Below are 22,799 nucleotides of genomic sequence, written 5' to 3'. Positions count from 1 at the left end.
TTTTTATCTGTTGTGTTCCAGGACTATGACTCTGCTGAAGGCGAGGTTCGTAAGTTTGTTTGTTTTTTTCTAAATGTGCATAATTTACGATGTAAAGGTTTGAGATTTGTGCTCATAACAAGAACTTTTGAACGCAGACTATACTTAGGACAGTTCTCGTCTTGTTTATTTCATTTTCCAGGTGAAAATCGACCAAGTGCTAAAAATTACAAAGTGCTTCATGTCATTGCAAAAAACACACAAGTAAACTAAGCTACATTCAGAAGCAAAAGGGGCCATCATACTAAAGGCTTGAGTAGTAACATCCGCATCAAACAAAATCTGCCAACATTGGGTCAAACAAGAAGATGGGGACTCAAAGTAGCTAAAAGAGCAAAACAGTGTTTCAGGACTTCTTGGACTTTGATATACTCCTGGACGGGAAGACTGATCGATCGATCGGATTCAATGGTATCTAAGTAACCAGTGAACAATCGTACCGATTCTTCCAGCTTGGCCGGACCCTCCGGAAAGTAACATACGAGTCTCTTAAAGTCGTTAATATCCTTGACTAGAGCATCCGATATGTCTGACCTCTTGTCCAGTTTCGGAGTGTCTCCATAGAGAGGCCAGTCTTTTACACATGGCTGACAATAGCAACGGAAGAAGTATTGCTGGCCAAGTTTCAATTGACGCTCTTTCCTATCATGGGTAGTATAATGGTAGCCATAGTTATCGAAGATTTCCTCTCCTTGGAGAATCCGGCGAATGACTCTGACGACCATTACATCACCGTAGGAGACATGGACAACATTAGGATTGCACGAGTGATTCATGAGACTCACGACGGGCATGATTGCGGCACCAACTTCACAAGGTCGAACCTGTTGCAATTGCAATAACTGATTCTGCGAGCATGGTTCAGAAGGTAGGGGAACAGCCAGATGAGAGATTTCATGGGCATTGCAAGGATAACTTTGAAGAAGATGAAGTAGAGCGGTGGCCATCCCGACATCAGGCTCTTTTCCATCACCTTGCTGAATGAAACTAGTCAAATAGACAGCCATAATTGTCCTCCGGAAAAGATCTGCCTCGGAACGCTGAGCCGTGTTACTGACGAGACTATAAACAGTTCCATAGTCGGCCGAGTCAAACAACATTCCAGCAGAACTTCTACATGCGGGAGATTTCGCCTGCTCGATGGAAATTTTCTGCTTGCCCGCCTTAAGAATTGTGCGCAGCGCCAATAGTCCGTGTTGACCTGTGTTGACATCACGCGTGCAGCGATACAGCAAGTCCAACAACCCGCATTCGTATTGGTGATAGCTTGCCCAAGATTCGTCACGGCACAATGTTGTACAGAATCCCACCTAATAACAGGTAGAAAATACCTCAGATAAAAAGTACCCTTTCAATTTCAGGTACGTACGTCTACTGTACAACAATCAATCTCAAAAGCTGTTTCACAACGCATTTAGTTGACGTACGCGGTCGATTTTTTCGATTAATGGGTATCAGAAAACTGTGAATAGATCCTTGAAAAAGTCCAAAGGTTACCTGAGAGCACTGGTGACAAGGTACAGGCCCCAGTGTCCAGTGGAGGCAATGATGGCAATGGGATTCCTTGAACTCCTCCAGTAGTATAGAAGCGTGCGCCTTCTCCACGATGATAGTAGCACCTGGACACATTAACATTTTGCTCATTAAAACAAAATGATAAAAGCTGTGTGGAAACCGATATTTACAGAAACCTACGTACCAGCACACACCATTACAGCTTCATCTTTTTGGCTCTCCACATGCAGATGACACTCGTTTTGTTAGTGTCAATGAAACTTCACGAACTTCGGGAACACGCGATTAGTGTGGCGGTTAGGAGCCGGGGACATGCGAACGATGGGGCGTTACCTATTTGGAGGTCTTCAGTAGCAACAAGGCAACGACCTCGATCCGCAGTATCCATTAGTTCAACTGATGCTGAAGCGCTGGGTAAGAGAGGGTTCTTAGCACGATGCAAATCGGGCGCCGATCTCCTCTTCTTAATTATTTCTTGCTCGATTGACTTGACAGTTGACATTGATGCATTGTCCTCCACTCCCAATTTTTTTGATTTCTTTTGTTTGTTTTTTATCTGTTTTAGTTTCAAGGCGATGTCAACGACTTTTTGTTGAGCGTTCGGAGACAAGGTAAGCAAATCCTTGGCAAGGCTGAAGCTAGTGAATGATTGACCAATGTATCCCAATTCTAGCAGGCAGCTACCTTGTCGTTCACGCAGCTTGTGCTCCAAGTGCCTTGGATAGCCATGGTCAAATGCAAGTTGAATATCTCTTAGTGAATGGAGCCAATCTGCCATGTCATAAAATACGGCCGATCGATTGGCGTAAGCCAGGGCTAATGCTTCACCTTCTCCAACAAGAATGCTCTGATTATAAGAGGAAATTGATTTCCTCATAAGCTTCTTCTTGTGGTAATTATCTCCTGCAATACAATGGCTAGCAGATAAATTTTCAGACTTGCAAGGTACAGAGATTTCTTGCTTGGAAAGGTAAAGGTGTTCTTGAAAACAAGCTTTTACTACTTCCAGTCCCATAACAAAGGAGACACGTTGTGTATCAGTTGAGCAAACAGAAAACCAGTTTGATATATCTCTACCATCTCCCATTTTTCTAAGATCATGGGAGATCTTGAGAAACATAGCATCAAAGTTCATGTCTGGAAAACTTCCTATATAAAAAAAAATGTTGAAAGGTAGAATTATGAGGAAGTTTTGGCTGAAACTAAACACCAGCTTCGCGGGGAAAGATATAGTGCCAAATTGGATGCAAAAATGTTGTATCCCAGCCGAAACAAACAGGTCATAAATAAGACGCTTACGATATGAAATAAAATTCGTGCAGCTCTTTTTATCACATACCTATATTATGGACGAGGAACGGAAGATTATTTTTGTATTTAACATTAAAACAAAACCCCACACAAGATAAACAAATCGGTTTCGTCTGCAGGAAGTGATGCGGTTCATCTAACGGTGACATGAGGAGGCTCGCATTGGTGACAAACATGTTCGTTCGAAATATTTGTTCGCTCTCAAAATCGCTCTTTTATCATTACAATACAATGGCTAGTAAAACTAATTCTATTATCGGAGAACCTGTCCCAAGGGTTACGAGAAGTGCCATCAAAAGAAAATTAAGCTCATCTGTTGAGCAAAGCGCTGCCTTATCGACAGATAATTTCTCCAAAGAATCTGAAACACTGAAAACACCTAAAAAAATTTCTGTTGTCAAAGCAGAATCGAAAGGTAATGAGAATTCATTTCCTTTTACTGATGAAGGTAACACATGGTTTGTTTGATGTGTGTTTTTGTGCATTCTTACTCTGCCAGTTGTTTAATAGATATAAATATGGATAATTGCAATTTCTACAGATAAGCCATATAAGAAAGAAAAACCCACTGAAGAAGAAACTTGTGATCCGGATTCCGGCTTGGCAAATTCAAAATCAAAAAGTAGAAAGGCCAGGAGTGAAGGATCAGCCCACAAAGATTTAAAGGGAAATGGAAAACTTTCTAAAGTTATAAAGGAAAAAGCCAAAAAATCAGCAAAAACAGCTTCAGAAACAAGTGTGACAAAAAGTACTGTTCCCAAACCAGAGATGGTAATTCCTGAAATTGTAATCCCGATTAACAAGCCATCCATCAAGCGAGAAGATGGACCTAGCCCATGGAATGGAACAATCAAGTATGATAACAAAATTTTTTTAGGTGCCCACATCTCAGCAGCAGGTAACTTTTTTTGTTGTTGTTCAATCTGTAAAGGTTTTTTAAAAATAATTTGCCAAATATATATTTAGGTGGATTGGAAAATGCCATAAAAAATGCTATGAATATAGGTGCTTCAAGTTTTGCTTTGTTTGTGAAAAATCAGCGTCAGTGGGTTTCAAAACCAATGGAAAATGGTACTGTCGAGCGTTTCAAAGGTGACTACCTAAATAAAAGCTGTACACTTGCATCTGTCACTAAATTTTGGTTTCGTTATATAAGCTGCTTGTGCTGAAAACAATTTTTCTCCTCATCTCATACTGCCGCACGGCTCCTATTTGATGAACTGTGGTAGCAACGATCCCACTGTTTTAGCTAAAAGCAGAGCAAACCTGCTTGATGAGGTCCAGAGATGTGAACGACTTGGTATATTGTACTACAACATCCATCCAGGTGAGACTCTTGCATAGTTCAATGACTCCCAGTAATTAAATGCCAATAAAAACAATCTTCAGGATCGAGCTGTGGAAAAGGTTCACGTGAGGAAGCTATTAAATCCATTAGTGATAGCATCAATTGGGTGCACGATCAAACACCAGGTTCAAAAGTCAGTATTGTCCTGGAGAACATGTGTCGTCAGGGTTTCACAATCGGAGGCGATTTTTCTGATTTGGCTGAAATCATCCAGCAAGTCTTTGACCACTCAAGAATAGGAGTTTGCCTCGATACGTGTCATGCGTTAGCCGCAGGATATGATCTGGCGACTCGTCAAGGATTCGACTCATTCCTGGAGGAGTTTGAGCGCGTTATTGGTTTCCGTTATCTTGTCGCTGTACATCTCAACGATTCTGAAGGTATTATATTGCATATTTTATGCCAGCCATTGGTGTTACTATTGATACTTTACAGGTGAGGTGGGATGTCATCGCGATCGCCACGCATCCATTGGCAAAGGAAAAATTGGCATTGAAGGCTTCCGAAGAATTATTAATTGCCCTCGATTTCGTGATATTCCCGTGGTACTAGAAACCCCCTTCATCAGCGATGATCACTACAAACAGGAAATCTTACTATTGAAATCTCTTGCGCAATCTGGTACGATTTGCGCCTGAATACCAAATCGCGTCTGCTTATCTCGGATTTCCATCACCCAGGAAAGGTACGTGTTAATAAAGTAATCTCGTAAAAAAAAGAAAAATCGCTGTTGACAAGAAGCTAGGCAACGTTGAATTTCAACTTTCTAGATATCGGGATAAATTTTAAAATAAGATGCTAAATACGCAAATTATTTCAGTGGGATTTCCAGTAACGACATTCTAAAGGGATAAACCTCTCGATGCCAAAGGTTCTTGACTTTTGACGTAAATATTGAACTTCTGATTCGTCCTTGCCTAATTGGGTTTTCCCTAAGGCGTCGTACTTTGCGTTTGGCCTGGAATTCTTTTTAAACAATTGAAAATTTTGTATTTATTTAGTAGATCTACGTTTTATTATTTGCGTTCATCGGAATCAGGCTTTTAAGGTTACGAGATTTCTTCTTTCCGTTTTGGGGAGGTCTGGAGATCAAATGGATCCAAGAGGTTTAAAGTAAAGCCCTTGTCGACAATAGAGCGTTTTTCTGTGTTTTCACATTATGTAGATGTACGGAGTACTCGAGTACTTACGTAAAAGTGGTCAAGCAACCTTGAAATATTGCTCAAGAAACCAGAAAGACGAACAGTAAAATTTCGGGTTGCCTAACCACATTAGCGTAGTTGCGTAAAGATACCGTGTACGACGCAAAAAAAAAGACATGCACCTGCGGAGGAACTTTTGAGACACTTAATCAAAGTTCTGGTCACAAATAATGGATCGTATTGTAATATTCTTCTGAGACATCCTTTTTTGGATTCGTTGGGCGTTGTAGTTGGTTTCGATCAGTCCAATGCCCGCACCTTAACCATAAATCTTTAATTGGAGAAAGTCTGGTCAATCTGCCTAAAGCTTTTTCTAAACTGCTATTTTAAAAAAGGAAAAAGAAAACCTGTTCCATGGCTTCTGTGCTGACCTGGTTTACGCATTTTGCATAAACGGTTTGATTTTTGTTTTAGCGCGCACAACAAGGTTCGTAAGCCGGGGAATTCCAATTTGCGTGATGGCAATTTGCATCCAACGAATATTGTCCAATATTTCAACTTGATTACCAGCATGATTTTTTTGTTGTTGTATACAATAGAAGGGGGATAAAGTGAAGTGCTTATCTGCACCTACATCACTCTGTGAATGAACTTGTTATTCCGTTTATGCGTGGGATTATACAAACAAAGAAACGCGCTTGTGGAATGTTTCCGAGATCAAATGGTTCGTTAGTGATATTTTTGCTCCAGCACATACAAAATAGAAGCCTTGGTTACCAATTAATCAACCGATAATTGGGAGTATGCAAAAATGCAGAGAAAAATGTAAATCGTTAGCCACATTCTGCGTGACAAACCTAAACACATGTATGAAATCAATGTATTGGCATGGGTTTTATTCCAACATCAAAATTTCTCCCTGAATGATGTCATTTATGTCCTGTTGCTGAACAGTAGACGCGACTAAGGTACCTTGCTCATCTTGTTCAATAGTTACGACGACAGATTCACCGTCCTCTGTGGTCCATATGTGAGGTCCGCCAGTGCCATCATCGACGATTGTGTAGGTCTCGGTGATTTCTCCATCGGCATTAATTTCTTCAGAGGATTCAACAGTGAGGATTTCTTGTGCTTCATGTTCGTTCGCTAGATCTACACAATCGACAGTGTTATTGGCGCTGACGTGATCTTCCATCAGTGAATGTTCAGACATATCAGTTTGGTCTATGTCACGGGATGTGGAAGGCTGAGGCTCTTCTTCATTATCACACTCCTCATCTTGTTGCCCCAACAGAGCAATTACTTCTTTTTCAATCTCTTCTCTGCTTCTTCCAGTGTAGGGTGTACCTGCTTTCTTACTTTTCTTGCTATTGGGTGCAGCTTCAGCAATAAGTACATCAAGATCCACTTCAGTCAGCCTCTTCATGCTCTTGGTACCTGATGATCGGGTATGGTATGAAACAGATTTGACATTACAAATTAGTTTACAATTATTACCTGCATGGCTGACAAAAAGTTCCTTGAGCAGCTCCAGCTCTTTCTTTAATCCCTCAATACGGTCTTCTAGCTTGGTGTTTTCGTCCCTTAGTTTCTCCACTTTGTCCAGTGTGTCTCTGGGTCCTCAATTTGGTCCTTGTACGACTCTTTTTGACAGCTTCATTATTTCTATCTCTGAGCTTGCGATATTCTTCAGTGTCTTTTTCCAAATTAACTACACTTTTTGAAGGAGTAATTTTCCCTTTGCTCGTTTTAGAGGACTTCAAAGCGGTTTGCTCTGTGCTGCTCGTAGCTCCATTACTCTCTTCACTATTTGGCACCATTTCAATGAATTGTAAAATTTCAACTTCCTTTTATGCCTATTTAAAGGAAGGTTGAGGTGTAGATTTATAATTTCAGCATAAAGATGCCCACTTCAAAACAAAATTATTTGATTTTTGTTTTGTTTAGAGGAATTTTTCTTTGGAATCTGTTTGGTGCAATATGAAGTATGCAGGAATCAGGGTCTAAATAGTTCCTAGAAATGACAATAAAGTTTTATCTCGTATAATTGTCTTAGAAACGAACGACTTCCGACTCAATGTTGACAATGCCGAGAGTGCGACGCCATGTTTTTTGTTCTGCTGATGCAATAACAAATTTCTAATGCAGGGTTGCAGCTCAAAGTCGAAAATGCGTACCAAACAAATATCTTTCAACTCACGTTTCTTTTCATATCTTTTCGGGTTTCTCTCATCATCGGTAGCCGTCGCATTCTTTTCGATACTGATAATCAACGGGCAGCGAGACGTACATACAAACACAAATCTTATCTAACCGGGAATTCATGTCATGATTTCATAGTTTGATCGCATATGGCATTTTCAATTCAGTCGCTTCGAGAATCTTTAATTGGAATGAATTTCATTCAAAAAAAAAATTTACAATTTGACGAGATATTGTCACCCCGATGCCTTCAGATTCTTAATGAAATGATAATTGCCTTGTCGTGTGTGTGAATGAGTCATGCTATATAGCCTGACCACCGGAACTGATGCGTGAGTTGGAAAGTCTCGGAACTGGCTGGCTGCTGGTAGTGCTGGCCTTCCGGTGTGCACGTGTATGCTCGAGTTCGTAGAAGTAGGAGGGAAAAAAAGTATATCTCTCTCCCGTTCCCTTTTTCTGGTTTGGCCTCTTTTCCCGCTAAAAACTGCCCGAACGCAAAAAAAACTGTAAAAACAGACAAATAAATTGGCTGGTTTATTATTATTATTATTTACAACGAGCGATGTCGCTAGTGACGTCACTATACCGCGACGATTTTCGACGAAAAACGAATGCGTCACTACACGTTCCGGTGTGGCCAATAGAAACGAGTTCTGATAGGCCTTCGGTAGTTTGAACACACAACTTGCCGTAAACAAATTTCGAACCAAAATTTGTTTCTAGAAAAAAAAAATTAGAAAAAACGGTGAGACTTTAGAATTAGCATTACTATTTTATCGAACCCCAGCGCCACACTTGTTTGCTCTTTAGTAGAAAACAACAGTTAACGACGATGATTCATCTTAAAATTTCATTGGGTTGTATGCGTTGAGTATCATGTGCACGTATCAAAGCCAATCAGATGAAGGCGAATGACGCCAAGTTGGGCGGAGCCAAGACGACTGCTGCGCCACCGCATTCAGTCTATAAAAAGACGTAGGCCAACCAGGCGACCAGTCCAGTGTGCTAGAAGCGCTTTTGCTTGTCGGATCTTTCTGTTCCTTCTTCTCTCGTCTTGGTCACTTGAACTTTCTCCAACTGATTAGTTGATGATTTCCAGACGAAACGAGAGGGACAAAAGTGCAAAGTCATAGTGCCGCGCCACCCAATTAGTGCTTGTGTGTGATCCGAGAGTCAAGATATTATTTTTGTTTTCCCAAACAAAGTTGTTCGATATCTTTCCCGTGTTGTGAGGGGGGAAACAATTCCAAGACGTTTGGATGATTACTAGTGGCAGTTCACCGCCATGTTCGTTAGTGGCCATGGATTCGCCGCTATTCTATGAGCTGCAGGACCATTGCCACGACGTGAACTCAGTGACGAAAAACCAAAGCCAACAACAGCGTCGTAGTGTGCCGAACGGCCTTCACTTAAATTTGAACACGTCCAGTAATTCCATCGCCGATTTGACATCGGCGCGAGGACTGGCTCCCATTCGTGTGCCCCCATCCGGCGCCGTTTTCGGAAACGCGCCGCAGCAACAACAACAAAACGGCGAGGCTTCCTATGCGGAACTGGCCGATATCAACACTCCCGAAATCTCGCTGGATCTCCAGGTAACAGCCTTAAATCCACTTACTTTTTTTAAATGTCTATTTAAAAAAATAAAAAAAATTTTAGAAAATGTGGGACAATGAATTCATTTTTGTAACATTTTTTGTGTTTAAATTGAATAGGGTCTGATTGACTGCGAGGGATTGCTGTCGGACCTGTCCCGACAGCCAGGTTCCTCCGTCAACCCTTATTTAACCAATTACATGCGCCAGACTCAACAACAGCAGCAACAACAGTACATGCCCCACCAACAGCAGCAGCAGCAGCAACACCAACAACAGCAGCAGCAACAGCAACCACACCAAAATCATCCAGCCAGTCATCACCACCCGTACGGCGGTCTGGTGAAAGAAGAGCCACTGGATTCTGGAACGTACAGCCCTCCACCTCAGCAGCACTACTCCGGTGGAGGTTACACGGCTTACGACAGTTCCTACGGCGGTCAATATCCATCGACTAGCGCCGGTAGCGGACACAACAATAACAAACTGTTGGGTTCCAGTAACATCAACAGTCCTGGATCTGTCAAAAGTGTTTCGTCGTCGCTGAGCGAATCTTCTTCCTCGAAACGGAGCGGAATCGGCGGCGGAGCCAGCGGTTCGGGCGGCAGCAAACGCGCTGACAAGGGCACGGACGAGTACCGTCGCCGTCGGGAGCGCAACAACATCGCCGTGCGGAAATCGCGCGAAAAGGCCAAACTTCGGTCGAGAGAGACGGAAGAAAAAGTCAAACTGTTGGTGCGCGACAACGAGCGGCTGCAGAAACGCGTCGAACAGTTGACCGAAGAGCTCAATATCCTTCACACTTTGTTCACCAATGTGGGCGGAGTGCCGGAGAGCGTCCAGCGAGAGGTGGCCAAACACCTCGAGAACATACAGCATCAACAGCGTTATCAATAATAATAGTAAAAATAATAATAACAATCATGATTGTCACGAGAAGAAAAAAAGTCTTGCCACGACCACCATTACCAGTGATGTGATGCGGAGCAGCAACGACGTCTTATTCCACCAGTGTTGTCGTTGTGGATGTGGCCCGTTGTCGACCGCCATACAATTTCGAAATGATTACAACTATCCCTTTAATTATGAACCGGTACAGCTTCAAACGCAGCCCATTTGCCCCCAATTGCTGCCCCTAGTCGAGTGCTGGCAAAAAAGACTTGGTCGTTGGTCCGGTACTCGATTTAAAAAAAAAAAAAACATGGAAAAAGAAACGACATCAATCGAATTTTTAAAGAAAAAAAAATTTGTTTGTTTGTTTGTTTGTTTTTTTTGGTCGAAAAAACAAAAAAAAAAGAGAGTAATATTTGAGGGAAAACAAAAACAAATTTGTTATCTCTATCCTTTGAATTTGAAAAATAAATAATGAAAATATTTGTGTCCTCCACCATTTTTGTACGCTCGAAGTGTACCTATCCAGAATTTTCGTCCCGATGTTATCGTTCTTCATCACCCAGATTACAAAAACACACATCTAGAGAGTGACCCTTCTATCACTTCACCTTAAACCCAATATCGTTGTCGGAAGCAAATGTCTGTTTTTGGAATTATTTATTTGCAATGATGACTGGCCCAGTTATCGAATATTCGCGCCTTTCTACAATTCCGTCAAAAACAGAAGAAAATTTGTCATCCCTTCTTTTTCCTGTCTCAAATTTTTGTGAGAAACATTTAGAATTTTGTGTGTGTTACCTGGTTTGAGAGAGTTAAGTGTCAACGCACAAAAACGAAAAAATTTATCGAATGCAGTCAAAATTGTGAAAACAAATAAAACGAAAAAAAATTTCAAAACCAATTTGTTTGGAAACGAATTTTCAGTGAGCGCTATGCAACAAGTGTGTTTCGTGTTGATACCAATGTCTTGTCTCCTCACCCTCCATATATTTGACGATTTAAAAAAATAATAATTAATACAAATATTTTTTCGTACGGAAACAAAAGCAAAAAAAAATTTTCATGGTAGAAACTCGGGTGGACAAAAAAGAAAATCTGCATAAAAAAAAAAAAGAAAAGACGGCGACAGTACGGTGTGTGGGGGAGCATTATATAGTGGTAGCTCGCACGCGGGAGCGTCCGGGTGAAAGTCGAAACCGGTTGGAACGAGATGTACATATGCCCTTGCATTTACATGCAGCATTGGCCGGCCAAAAGTGACGTCGATCCACACACACACACACGCGAAAGGGGGAGCTTGCTGCTATGTAGTTTTCGGGTATACGTGACGTAGAACGCGTGTGGTTGCATGGTCGTCCGGGTTTTCCCGCCGTTGCCCATGGCAACCCAGCGCCAACCCACAAGGTTTTTTTTTTTCTTTTCTAGATAACAACCATAATGTTTTGGTGCGTTTCTTTTACCAGCCGAAAAGTAAAAAACATTCTTTTTCTTATGTCGTCTGCTCAACCGGCTCATTTACATTTTAAAATTAAGCGACATTTAACTAATTACCGTTGAGGACTTTTGAATGTATAATCGACCCAGTTTTTTTTGTGGTTCGAAAACATTCGCTAAAATTTATTTATAAATTCTTAAGAAATCAAATTTTTTCATTGTTTTGCTGATTATTACTAGATTTTTCATGTGGCCTCCGCATCCGACCAAGGTCCCAGCCAGTTCGAACTTGTTTTCCTTTCAACCCCCTCTGTCTCTTTTTACTTCCCCTTTTCCAGTCAGAACCCGCTATTTGATTAACAATTAGCATTGCCATTTTCTCTGTTTTTATTTTACACATGTTGATTTAAACAATAAAAAAATATCAACATGTGCTCACACCCACGGCACCTTTATTTCACGCCCACCCTATTTGATGGCAATGTTCTCAAAGTTATATAGTTGTGGTTTTTCCTATTAGACCTATACGTGTCATTAAAAGATGTTGCAATTTTCCAATAATCATATTCGTGGAAAAACCGCCGGTGCAAACTTCCAAGGAACTGGAAACATGGCGGCAGCGGGGCTGGATTGTATTAAAGAGTTCCGGAGAAAATGGAATATTCCGTGATGTGTTGCCTTGCGGTTCTCGGAAAACTCGTTCGATCCCGCCGCCCTACCGATCCTCGGTACTTTTGTGAAATCCCACGTATTGCGCAATAATAACAATAATTTCATTATCATAATTTTTTTTTAAATATTAAATTCCATTTTGCGTTCGAAGAATTCTTATCTGTTTGAATGGATTGAAAGTTTGACTCGGGAACAAACATAAACGATCCCCCCCGTTCGAACACGCAATTTTCCATAGTGTCGTCATTGCTTTATGTCTTATCACATCCTATCGATGTTGTGTGTGTGTGTGTTTTTTTTCTGAATTTTGATTACAGAAATGCGACGCACGCAACGTTCATTCATACAAAATATTTTTGCTTTCCCTCCCGTTTTTTATTTTCGTATTCCGAACGAAATGTGGAGAAAGAAAGCCCAAAAAAAACAAACAAAAACAGAGTTACTCGTCATGTGATGGGACGACGATGATTTTTCGGGATGGTGAGAACACATGCCTCCCCTTCCCCTTTCTCCCGCCGGGTTTTCTTGTTTTGCTTTTTCTGCAAACGAACGTTCAAGGTTGAAAAGCAGTGCATACAATTGAAAATCAAAATGTTTCGTGAAAATAGAAAAAGTAAAATTCCCGATAAATTGAAATGTCCAAGAATGAGAAGAAATTTCGTTTCTGGTTTCAAATTTGTACCGTTTAAGGATCGACATTGTTTGAGAATGGTCACGTGATGATCCGAGACATTGGAATGACGTCACCGGATGTATGCTCCTCCCACTCCCCCCCAATAGTTTTAAGTTTTGCCTTTTTTCGTTGGAAGAAGACAGACGCTGAGAGAACCTGTTGTTTGACATTCCGGGCATACCAAAGCTTCCTCTTTTTTTGGCCATTAAAACAAAAAAAAACGAAAATGGTAAGAAACTCAATGATGGAATAATAAGTCATATTTTATCATTAACAATATTCGTGTTTGGTTGTTTTCATGGCTGAACTTTCTCGTCACAGCTGGGACAGATGTCGGCATATCCCAATCAATTTTCAAAATCGATATTTTCTTGTCACAATTTTTATTGAAAACTAGATTTTCAAGCTTTAACGAATTGAATTCACGTAAGATGACGTAATGATGTACTTATTTTCATTTTATTAAAAAAACAAAATAAATGATTTTATCGATTATTTTAAAACCAAATAAAGGGAATTATTGCGACTTGGCATCGAGCAGCAATAGTAGTAGTACCATGGTGTCACGCACCCGATGACCTTCTTTTTATTTTTCTCTCTCTTCAATGCTATGGCCGACCAAACCGCTCTCGGCCACGCGTAAACAACAGCAGCCCCGCACACACACACACACACACACAGCCAGAGAGAAAAGTAAGCTTGATTTATGTCTATTTTATTTTTATGCTTTTAAAAAACGAAACTCTGGTGGTGGTACGACGGTTCGTCCGATGAACTTGTTGACGCAGTGAATTTTTTTATTTTTTTTAATTTATTTTTCATCGTCGTTTTGCTGTAACTGGCCGTATCTCTTGCCAAGGCGACTGCCGCTAGGTGGCTGCAAAAGGGGGTCCCACATTTTCTTCTCCGTCATGGTGACTGCGCTGGTGTTGTTGGGTGCCTTTTTTAACCGAGTCAAGGTCGTTTCACGAGACTCCTTTTTATTTCTGTATTTATCAGACCAACACAGTGAAAATGGGGGAATTATTTTTAATCATTAAGACTTTGATTTGTCACGAATGTTGCCAAGAATTAAAAATAATGGGCAAGTTTTTGTTGTTTGGATTTTGTGTGAAAACAAGACAAAAAGAATGGCCAAGTTTTTCCACCCTAGCGGATTGGAACGTAATGGAAATATGCAATTCCTACAGGGGAACACACACTCAAAAAAAGAGAAAGACAAATAGTTTTCGAGCATGAACCAAACAACAACAAGAAAGAGAGAAAAAGATACGTTAGAAAAATGGCTTCCAGTAATTTATCAGGGTCGACTTAAAAATAAACTCGTCGAAGACGAAAAACCTGTTTCCTCGTTTTCCCTATTCCAGTTTGGAATTTGCAAACGTTGGCGAACGAAACAGACGAAGGGGAAACGTGATTTGGCGATACATGTAAAAATATCCAATCACAAGTTCTTGTTTTTCTTTTTCGTTTGCACAAAACAAATTCTATTTGAATAAAAGCCGATAAAAAACCACCAAAAATTAAAACAACTTGAATTTTCAGCCCATAATAAGCTGGAGATTCTAGTTTTTTTGTTGTTATAGTGAGTAGCCTAGAACCGAATGGACTCGATGAACTCAACGTGCCCGCGATCACGTGGGCACCGTTTGCCAGCGTGGACCTCAAAAAATATCCAAACTCTATCCTTAAGGGCGATTGTTCAAAACTCCGTAACGGCGATTTAATTTTTTTTTTTTCCCCACATTTTCTTGTTTTAATTTATTTAGCCTTGGAATATGTTAACTTAAAAACAAGTTTTTGTTTTTTTCAAGAATTTTGATTATGCTATTTAAAAGAAATCAGGTAGAAATTTATGCCTAGTCATTGTGTTTGTAATGAATTCTCATACGTCGGGAAATTGTCCTAGATCATTTTTGACGAGTTACCCACCCATAGAAATATCCTTTTGCCACACACGCAACTTTTGGACGTTTGCCAAAATAAAAATAAAAATAATAAATCTCTGGATTATTAGTCAACGCGGGAAAACCGCGCCTCTTGTTTGCGAAACGTATAGGTATTGACCTTATTGTTTGTATATATAGTCACGCCATCTCACTTGTTTTCCTGGAACAGTCCTTTTTATTCTGAGCCGGTTGACGTCTGGTTTCTATTTGTTTCAGCCCAACAGTTTTTTCTTGTTCAAAAGATGGATCGTGCCATTTTTTCCCGGAACTTTAACTCCCGGCAGGTCCGTCGCATGGCAACCTATTCAATTCTCAAATTAAGATAGCCGCTCTTTTTTCTTTGTTGTTTTATACTATCAGTTTAAACAAAAGGATTTAAGACTAGTCGATTGAGTTGTTTTATTTGAATGTTGATTTCTGCGAACTAAAGGATTTCTCTGATGAAATTTATTTTTATTACCATTAAGAAGCAAAAAAAATAATAATTTTATCTATTTGAATGCTCATTCGTCTTGTGCGTGTGTCGACCCCGAAAAAGTCAATATTGTCAAACTGTCCGTTAATAGCTATTCGATGTTTTTTCCCACCTTGCGTGACTTTACCCAATAACTTGAGATGAACAGTTCGGAATATTCCCCCCTTTTTTTTTTCACCGTTTCAACGTCCTTGCCTAGTCATTGGTTATTGCAAAATACTTTTTCCTAAAGGTCGTTTATTCCTTTTTTTTTTCTTACACGTCCACAGCCATAAATGGGCAAATGATGTCGGCCGTGACTTCCCGCGTTCAAATTGCGTCACATTACAGTGAAAATTCAAATTATTATTTTTTTTCTTCTTCTTTTGTCTGACCTGCAAAACTTCTCTACATCTCCCACACAGACAAAATAATAAAAAAAAAAAGTTTAAACATCCCACGACTTCCGGAAGACTCTCACCGCCGGTGCATTCCTCGCTATCCGGTAGATTTTCTATAGAAAAATCATAACAAGCGCCAAAAGCCTTTTTTTTTTTTTTTTTGCATAATTATTAATAATGGGTGGTGGAGGTCTAACCTCATTATATAAACACAAGGATAAAGAGACTATATAAGGTTGGGAAGAAAAAAAAAAGAGAGAACTTTGGATGGAACTGGAGATTGAACAGAAAGGATATCCGACTCCGCCCTGAATCGTCGTCGTCGCCGCCGCCGCCGTCGCCGCTCTGGTTTCAGATTATCCCCTACCCACACATTGAATATAGTTAACGAAAGAGAGAGCCTCAAAAAGCAATTGCTTCAACAACAAACCGCAAAAAGATTAGAGACATTTCCGCTATATACCCGCTTGATATTCATTCCGTTTTAGTTGTTTTGTGTTCAATGATTAGCTTTTCTTTATTGTTCAAACAAAACGCAAAAAAAAAAATGTGACGATATTCGACATCAATTGCCGAGTTTCCTATTTGTCGGATAAGACTGGAATGTCCGTGACGTCATTATCTGATGACCTTTACTATATAAGCCTATATTTGACTATAGGCTATTTAGAAGGTGTTTATTGGGTTTCCATCTCCTCTCTCTCCTTTGTCGTCTATTTGATACACTCGACAAGGAAAGAAAGAGAAATAAAGGAACGTGTGCTGGCCTACTTTCGGGCAAAAAATCTTGCGGCTGGAGCCCAGGTGGCGTTTTTTTTTTGTTTCCAGGACGCACACACACACGCGCGCACTTTCACTATACACAATCGCGGAAGTCCGCGTGAAAGTCTCGTTTCGCTTTATTTTTCCTTCTTTAAAATCCAAGTCTTTTAAAGCGCAAAACAATTGAGAATGATGATGGTCTATATACACGCTGAAAAGACTGAAATTGCGCGTTGTATAAATAGCGTGCATGTAAAATAATATCGACAGCTATACAAATTCGAGTGCTGAATTTCCATATTTATTTGTTTGCAGCTACTGTTTAAAAAAGAGTTTCTTGGTGCGCAGCGCACGTAACGGGATCGCTACATTGTCCAGTCATACATAGTTCCATTTACAAGATGCAAAACGAGACGTGAGCTGCTGCTGCCTTTTCTTTTTCTGTTCTATATATTTGAGGATTTTAAGTTCGTATATTACGGCGCTGTAACGATGACTTGATCATAATTCCAAGAGAACAGTATAAACCAAGAAGAAAAAGCGAAAGTTAACGGTGCCTTCTGCTGTGTGTGTGTTACTGTATATAGAGATCTCTCTCTCTCTTGGTTTTCACGTGAGCTCGGTTGGCCGCGTGTGTTTTATTCGCTGGAGCATTTCCTCGTGAAAGTTCGTTCCGTTCGCCGCGATGAGATAAGAGAGCTACTCGCAAAAGCGCCCAGGGAGAAAGAGAGGGGCGGGAGAGAGTTTTTTTTGTTGTTGTTGTGTGTGTGTGTCTTTCGTTTTCGGGGTTTTAGGTTAGGTGGGTTTTGATGGCGAGGGGATGTGAAAGCGAAAGTTTTTTTTTTTTTTTAGCTGTTTACTTGATAAGAGAAACCATATGGTCTTTTTTGCTTCTTTCCGCTAGTTTAAGTAATCTATTTAATTTAGGGGATTTTTTTTTTAAGTTTCCCGACTGTGTCTGAGAAAAAAAATTTTTTAAAATATTTGTTTGTTCTCTTTGGATATTTTTAATATTTTGTCTAGACATTGAAACGGATTCTTTTTTTTTTTGTTCATTTAAAGATATTCAATCCATCTTCATTATGTATAGTGACTATATGGAAAGAGAGAGAACGAAAATGTATATTTTGTCGCTGATCAAAACAAACCAATTGAATTTGATCTGTCGAACAGTCCGAGGTGAAAGGGTACGCTAGTGTTACTCAAAACTAGCGAAATTCGTTTTTGTTTTCCAAATAAATATTTTTAAATGTCGATCTAATCATCCAACATTTTCCAACAACAATAGTATAGTATAAATAACGGTTCACCTGTTTATCCGATCACCTGGTTCCAAGAGTGAAAACGCGCGGGCTCTAGGCGGCACCAGGAAACGGGAAAACAACAAGGACGACAGAAAGTATAAAGACGAAAAAAAAAACCCAAAAAATTTTGAAAACAAAATATGGTCCGTACAGGAACACACGTTGAACCAGAGAACGATAAGGCACTAACCGCCTGTCACCCACTTTCCCAAATGTGGGTTGGTTGCGTGTGCGGTGTGCGCTATCGATGGAATTAAATAATTCCCTAGTTTTTTTTTTTTTTTCTATTAAAAAAAAAACCGCACGGGTGGTGGAAATGGAAAGTTCGTTCATTTAATACAGGGAGAAAAGACGAGAGAGTTTTCTTGAAAAAAACAACAACTAAAAGCTGAAAGTCAATGTTTCCGCGTGCGTTCGGTTGGCGGTCGTTCATTTTCACTCTTAATTTCTCACCGCAAAAATGTTATTATTGTTAACGAGGAGTGCGCGTACACACAGACTCTCACTTTTTATTTTTCCCTACATTTAATCCAATTTTTTTTTGGTGTTGTCTTTGAATTGGGAGATTTATTAAAAATTCATTGTTAAATTGCGATACGTGATGATGTTTGTAGCCCAACCGGGGTGAGAAATAAAAGTAGGTCATCATTTTTATCGGCTCTCTTCCGTACCGATAGCGGGAAACCCACACGAAGTGTATCCTATGTAATTATGCATAAATACGCTTATTATATACGGGTGTGTGTGTGTGTGTGTAAAAGTGGCCATTATTCCATAAAATAATTTATTGGCTACGACGACGTCAATTTTTACGACTCCCGAAATAGCGTCGTAGGTATCACGAAATTCTAATTGAATAATCAGTTAATTTTGTGTTTATGTGATGCCAACGAGACATTCCGAACGAGAGAGAGACCTCATTTGATAAGAAACGTTGTATATTATATACAAAACTCCTTGACGAAAATGTTTGATAACTATTTAATTTAGCCCAAATAGACTCACACACTTCACAACAAAAAATATGTGTGTCAGTTGACAGGACGAAAATTGAACTCAAGGCTGTTAGCCATGTACCAGATGAGTTGATAACTAAGCCTATAGGCCTATTTATTCAAATGACCTGAAACATTTTTTTTTCTCTCTTTCATTCACGTACTGTAAAATTTGAAAACTATTTTTTTTTCCTTATTCGTCAAATGATAAGAAAAAAATGAAATTGGGACCACCAAAATCTGTTGTGCGATAGGAAAAATTATCAGCTGACATAACACTCATTGAAACAAAGTTTTTGAACTTTTGGGAGCCTAAAAGAGTCGTATTATTAGAAAATGGCCCTTCCTCTTGCCTGGACAAATGACAAAGTCCAAAAAATTGACGAAAAAAACGCGGTGAAAGCCACGGCAATTGGTGTGCCTACGTGATCGTTTACACGCGCGTGTAATGGACATTAATTTTAATAAAGACACTTTTTGTGTGTGTGTGTTGAAAAAACCCATTTTTCTTGTTTTCCTCCAATCTTGAAATTCTCTTCGTCAGTTTTTTTAAAAATATATTAGCCAACAATATGCGTGTGTATCCAATCGTGCGTGTTGCTTTTTTTATCTGACTGCAGTCCCTTATGTCCCCCTTCAGAAAAAATAAGATTCCCAATTAAAAGAAAAAAATTAATGGGGTATGTATATATATACACAGAAGAGAAAGAAAACTGCGTCATTGTTGACAGCACACACACACAACGACGACATTTCCCTTATCTGACCTTTTCCATCAAAAAGAGAGAGAGACTGCGCCGCGCTTTTATAGAAACTAACGGGAGTTTAGGCTCAATGACGTCGTCTTAATTCGCTATGCGTCCAATTTCAACTGGAACACCAACAACGCGGACTTTGATGGTAAAAAATAAAAAATCTGTTGATCTTGCAGAGTTGAAGTATATCTGGAAAATCTATAAATAATTTGGTTTAAAATTTAAATAAAGTTCTTGCATGTGTCGTTTTCCTGGACTTAAAAATGAAAAAAGAAAAAAGATTGACAAGTAACGCCACCTGTTGGATTCTAATTCCGGGAGAGAGAGCGCAACGAGGGTAAAGAATTTGTGAGTAGAATAGGAAATCAAGAGAAAAAAAAAGGAGAGAAGGAAGGAGTTGTTTGTTTCTCGTTTCAATTTTATCTGAAAGACGGCAAATGGAGCCACGTGCGCTTTCCAGTTCCTCACGGCCGCACGATAGTTGACAACAACAAAAAAAAAAAAGAAGGGGGAGGAGACAAGTAGCCAAACGAACGCTAGAGTATTACAAAGTCGAAAGGTAATAAAGTAGTGGCAGCAAAAACAAAAACAAACAGGAAAAAAGAAAAGAAACGAAGAGAGAGATAGAACACATGGCCTAGGGGTGCGAACCACGTACCAAGGTGTACCCTCACCTGGTAACAAGGCCGGGCGACCAGTTATCCCTGTTTGGTGGTCCGATCGAGGGGATACGTTTCTTTCATTATATAAATAAATATAGCCTCAAACTGCCATGAACTCTTCGGCAAACGACTCGATGCTGGACAATTGATTGATAATCGTGTCCTTAAAAAACAAAAAAACAAAAAAAAAAAGTCGACGACTGTTTTCCATCTGCTTGTCTCGACCCCCTTTGATACACTCTTTTTTATCCGAATTTGCACTGCGAAAATGTTCTCGGCGTTCAACTATTTTTAGCAGCGAAACGAGAAAGGTAAGTATAAGTACCTGTGTGTGTGTGTGTTGCATTATTATTCCAGAAACGCCATCGTCACAACCATCACTTGTGCATGTGGGAACGGAAACCGGTCCCGAAAGTTTTTGCTCGCCTGTCCTCTTGGTGTCCATCTTTCTCTTTCTTGTTTTTTTTTTTTTCTTTTTTATCCCGATTCACGCCAATCTCTTTGTCGAGTTCATCCACCTGCGTGCCTGTGTATAAAAACTATATGAACACACCACGTGTATATATTTGCTGTGCATGTACCACAGATTGTTTTAATTGGGACAAAGCTATATGCATACATACATTTATTAGAGAAGGAAAACACGACTGGCACGGCCACCTTAAAAAAAAAGGGGAATTTTTCTTCGATTACTGGGGATTTTTTTCCTTTTCCAGTTTTTTTGGGTTTTTAAAATCAAGATAAGAGCTCGGACAATCTTGAGTTAAGCAAATAGTAGAGAGGAAAAAAAAAAAAAGGAATTTATATAGGAATATTTACAAATTGATGTGTACACAATCTTGAAAATTTCCCCACGCAGAATGCACATTTTCTTCCCTTTTATTTGACTTGAGCAAATGTTTCCGTTTGAAATTAAATCGTAGTATGGCATAAAGTGCAACCTGTAAAAAGAAATAAAAGGGCCATCATTGATATGCGAAAATATAAAAGGGTACGTTGATTAATAGCTTCTAAAAAAGAGAAATACGAATTCTCTGTTTTTGCCTTGGCATGGACAGGTCCATGTTTGCAGAACGGTCACCGACGAAGGGCGTCTATTTTCAGCAACGGCGATATTATCAGCACTCGCAGAAGAACAAGCACGTCCATCAGCAGCGTCCGTGAAGTCGTGTACGCTTGTACTGCTGCTGCCGAGGAGACCATCACCAACAACAATGTTGCTTAATTTGGATACCTCCTCCTCTTTGGTGACCTTTTTGCACAGCAGCAGCAGGTTGAAATCCAAAAGGAGGGTCACTCCTCCCATCAACTCCACGCTCTGCCTGATTTTGTGTTTGGAATTCACGCACCATCACGGTAAAAGCAGGGGGGAAGAGAGAGAGAGACAAATGTACATAATTGAATCGACTACCAAGGATACCAGAAATGCCAATCGGTCAACGAATGTTAGAGAAAGGCTATTTCTGTTTGATTATTTTTTTGGTTTTGTTTTGTTTTTTTCTCCCTTAATACGACAGTAATGTATGGACGCTGCGCTTACCAAGGTTCGTAGATGGACACAATGTCACCAGCTTGGACGCTGTTGAATCTCTCCCAACGCTCCGGGGTGAACAACAGGCTGACCCTGTTGTAAGATAAACTTCCTTCAACTCTGGATTGTTCTTGTAGAAGGTTGCAGCAATGAGCAAAACGATGGATTTTTCCAACCCAAAGGCTCTCGATTCTTAACTTTAGCCTTGCGCTAAAAGAATCATCTCGCAACGTCGTCTCTGTTGTTGAAGATGAGCTTAACTTTTGCTGAAATTTCCATAAATGGTAGTCTGATTCTTGACGAACTAGTAACTTACTCAGCTGCTTAGCTAGTCCACTTCTGTTAAAAACACATAAAATCACAAATAATATTACTATTTCTTACTTAATAAGATGTTATGTAACATTTCTTACGGCTTATACTGTCTCTTCTTTCTGGCTGATCCTGTTGGGATAGGCTTAGACCTGACTGTTTTCTTCTCTGGTGTTGATATTCCTGAGTAGTACGAAGATGTTTGACTGATGGCAGTTGAATTCTGTGACCTACTACTAGCATCGGTGACCTGGAATTATGAATAAATGAACAAAACTTTGTACTGAATCAGCTACTATCATATTAAAAAGGAAAACAGGTAACTTACAGTTGTATCAAGTTTATCTTCATTGTCAGACATGGTCCTCTCATGCACAATGACCTCACTTTCAGATCCAGAGCTTTCCGAATGGCTCTCTTCTTCAATAATGTGATGGTTGCTCTCTCGACTGTGTTCGGCTGAAGTCTGAGAGAGCTGGGAATTCACTGAAGGTGGTGTTTCATCAATATCAATGAATAACGACTTGGGCTTTAATTTATGAGGACGCATTGGACTGCCTTCGCTAGTCGGTGGACTGCAAAAACTGTCAATTACAGGAGATTCTCCTCCTTTAGAGCTTCTTGTCTTTCGTATAGATCGCAAAAACACTGGGCTATCATCAGGCAATGGTTTTTTTCTCTTTCTTCCACAAGAGAGTATCGGTGACGCCAATAAAATCTTTGTACTTTTGCCTTTCTTTTTACAAGATAGTACTGGAGATTTTGATTCTTCCATGTCTTAACGATTCAAAGGTGGGAAACGTGAATTTTTTTTACAAGTAAATAAACGTGGGAATCCCGCCAAATATT

General features: G+C 39.8%; 5 protein-coding genes and 1 long non-coding RNA gene across 13 annotated transcripts; 2 read left to right on the top strand and 4 right to left on the bottom strand.

Annotated features, from left to right (window-relative positions):
• Positions 1 to 144: 144 nt before the first annotated feature.
• On the bottom strand, positions 145 to 3,041 carry LOC116926505 (SET and MYND domain-containing protein 4). Its single transcript, XM_032933429.2, has 4 exons — positions 2,894 to 3,041; positions 1,888 to 2,703; positions 1,537 to 1,658; positions 145 to 1,349 (listed from the first exon to the last, which is right to left on the bottom strand). Exons 1-4 carry the CDS (start codon positions 3,039 to 3,041, stop codon positions 336 to 338), a joined length of 2,100 nt encoding a protein of 699 aa, XP_032789320.2. The 3' UTR covers positions 145 to 335.
• On the top strand, positions 3,013 to 6,052 carry LOC116926518 (probable endonuclease 4). Of its 5 annotated transcripts, none has more exons than XM_032933448.2 (7): positions 3,013 to 3,313; positions 3,407 to 3,763; positions 3,832 to 3,957; positions 4,022 to 4,192; positions 4,255 to 4,593; positions 4,649 to 4,898; positions 5,830 to 6,052. In XM_032933448.2, the coding sequence occupies exons 1-6, from the start codon at positions 3,013 to 3,015 to the stop codon at positions 4,849 to 4,851; spliced, it is 1,497 nt and encodes a 498-aa protein (XP_032789339.2). In that variant the 3' UTR covers positions 4,852 to 4,898; positions 5,830 to 6,052. The 5 variants fall into 5 exon arrangements, with proteins under 5 accessions (XP_032789339.2, XP_032789340.2, XP_045031930.1 ...); XM_032933449.2 differs by having other exon boundaries at positions 5,751 to 6,052; XM_045175995.1 differs by having other exon boundaries at positions 5,034 to 6,052.
• An 11-nt stretch (positions 6,053 to 6,063) lies between these two features.
• Positions 6,064 to 7,475, bottom strand: LOC116926553. Its single transcript, XM_032933499.2, is given in 3 exon segments — positions 6,064 to 6,792; positions 6,853 to 6,967; positions 6,969 to 7,475. Coding segments are annotated over 3 exon segments (864 nt in total). The 5' UTR covers positions 7,176 to 7,475; the 3' UTR covers positions 6,064 to 6,250.
• A 1,080-nt stretch (positions 7,476 to 8,555) lies between these two features.
• On the top strand, positions 8,556 to 10,947 carry LOC116926529 (CCAAT/enhancer-binding protein). Its single transcript, XM_032933467.2, has 2 exons — positions 8,556 to 9,152; positions 9,273 to 10,947. Exons 1-2 carry the CDS (start codon positions 8,817 to 8,819, stop codon positions 10,047 to 10,049), a joined length of 1,113 nt encoding a protein of 370 aa, XP_032789358.2. The 5' UTR covers positions 8,556 to 8,816; the 3' UTR covers positions 10,050 to 10,947.
• A 2,576-nt stretch (positions 10,948 to 13,523) lies between these two features.
• Positions 13,524 to 15,651, bottom strand: LOC116926614. The gene is made up of 2 exons (XR_004396182.2): positions 14,167 to 15,651; positions 13,524 to 13,811 (listed from the first exon to the last, which is right to left on the bottom strand). It is a non-coding gene; the product is annotated as an uncharacterized LOC116926614 (long non-coding RNA).
• A 4,194-nt stretch (positions 15,652 to 19,845) lies between these two features.
• LOC116926520 lies at positions 19,846 to 22,725 on the bottom strand. 4 transcript variants are annotated; one of them, XR_006648777.1, is made up of 7 exons: positions 22,279 to 22,725; positions 22,052 to 22,200; positions 21,648 to 21,977; positions 21,152 to 21,429; positions 20,927 to 21,048; positions 20,731 to 20,767; positions 19,846 to 20,633 (listed from the first exon to the last, which is right to left on the bottom strand). XR_006648777.1 is itself a non-coding variant. In XM_045176007.1 (6 exons), exons 1-6 carry the CDS (start codon positions 22,723 to 22,725, stop codon positions 21,020 to 21,022), a joined length of 1,155 nt encoding a protein of 384 aa, XP_045031942.1. In that variant the 3' UTR covers positions 20,669 to 21,019. The 4 variants fall into 4 exon arrangements, 2 of the variants coding, with proteins under 2 accessions (XP_045031942.1, XP_045031941.1); XR_006648776.1 differs by having other exon boundaries at positions 20,731 to 21,048; XM_045176007.1 differs by lacking the exon at positions 19,846 to 20,633 and having other exon boundaries at positions 20,669 to 21,048; positions 21,648 to 21,876; positions 21,955 to 21,977.
• Between the last annotated feature and the right edge of the window lie 74 nt (positions 22,726 to 22,799).

The sequence above is a fragment of the Daphnia magna genome, linkage group LG7, assembly GCF_020631705.1.
Source record: "Daphnia magna isolate NIES linkage group LG7, ASM2063170v1.1, whole genome shotgun sequence".
Classification (NCBI taxonomy): domain Eukaryota; kingdom Metazoa; phylum Arthropoda; class Branchiopoda; order Diplostraca; family Daphniidae; genus Daphnia; species Daphnia magna.
Note: the sequence above shows the minus strand (reverse complement) of the source record. Positions and strands in the feature narration are given on the sequence as shown.

Bases quoted from the DNA above. Each gene is read 5' to 3' on its own strand.
- LOC116926518 (XM_032933448.2), top strand. From the start codon at position 3,013: ATGAGGAGGCTCGCATTGGTGACAAACATGTTCGTTCGAAATATTTGT. The intron at 3,764-3,831 runs GTAACTTTTTTT...ATATATATTTAG, and splicing joins TGCCCACATCTCAGCAGCAG to GTGGATTGGAAAATGCCATA. The intron at 3,958-4,021 runs GTGACTACCTAA...TCGTTATATAAG, and splicing joins TACTGTCGAGCGTTTCAAAG to CTGCTTGTGCTGAAAACAAT.
- LOC116926505 (XM_032933429.2), bottom strand. From the start codon at position 3,041: ATGTTTGTCACCAATGCGAGCCTCCTCATGTCACCGTTAGATGAACCG. The intron at 1,659-1,887 runs GTAACGCCCCAT...TAATGTGTCCAG, and splicing joins TACTGAAGACCTCCAAATAG to GTGCTACTATCATCGTGGAG. The intron at 1,350-1,536 runs GTAACCTTTGGA...ACCTGTTATTAG, and splicing joins CTTGTCACCAGTGCTCTCAG to GTGGGATTCTGTACAACATT.
- LOC116926529 (XM_032933467.2), top strand. From the start codon at position 8,817: ATGATTACTAGTGGCAGTTCACCGCCATGTTCGTTAGTGGCCATGGAT. The intron at 9,153-9,272 runs GTAACAGCCTTA...TAAATTGAATAG, and splicing joins AAATCTCGCTGGATCTCCAG to GGTCTGATTGACTGCGAGGG.
- LOC116926520 (XM_045176006.1), bottom strand. From the start codon at position 22,725: ATGGAAGAATCAAAATCTCCAGTACTATCTTGTAAAAAGAAAGGCAAA. The intron at 21,978-22,051 runs GTAAGAAATGTT...TGTTTTTAACAG, and splicing joins AAGAAGAGACAGTATAAGCC to AAGTGGACTAGCTAAGCAGC. The intron at 21,430-21,647 runs GTAAGCGCAGCG...ACACAAAATCAG, and splicing joins GTGTCCATCTACGAACCTTG to GCAGAGCGTGGAGTTGATGG.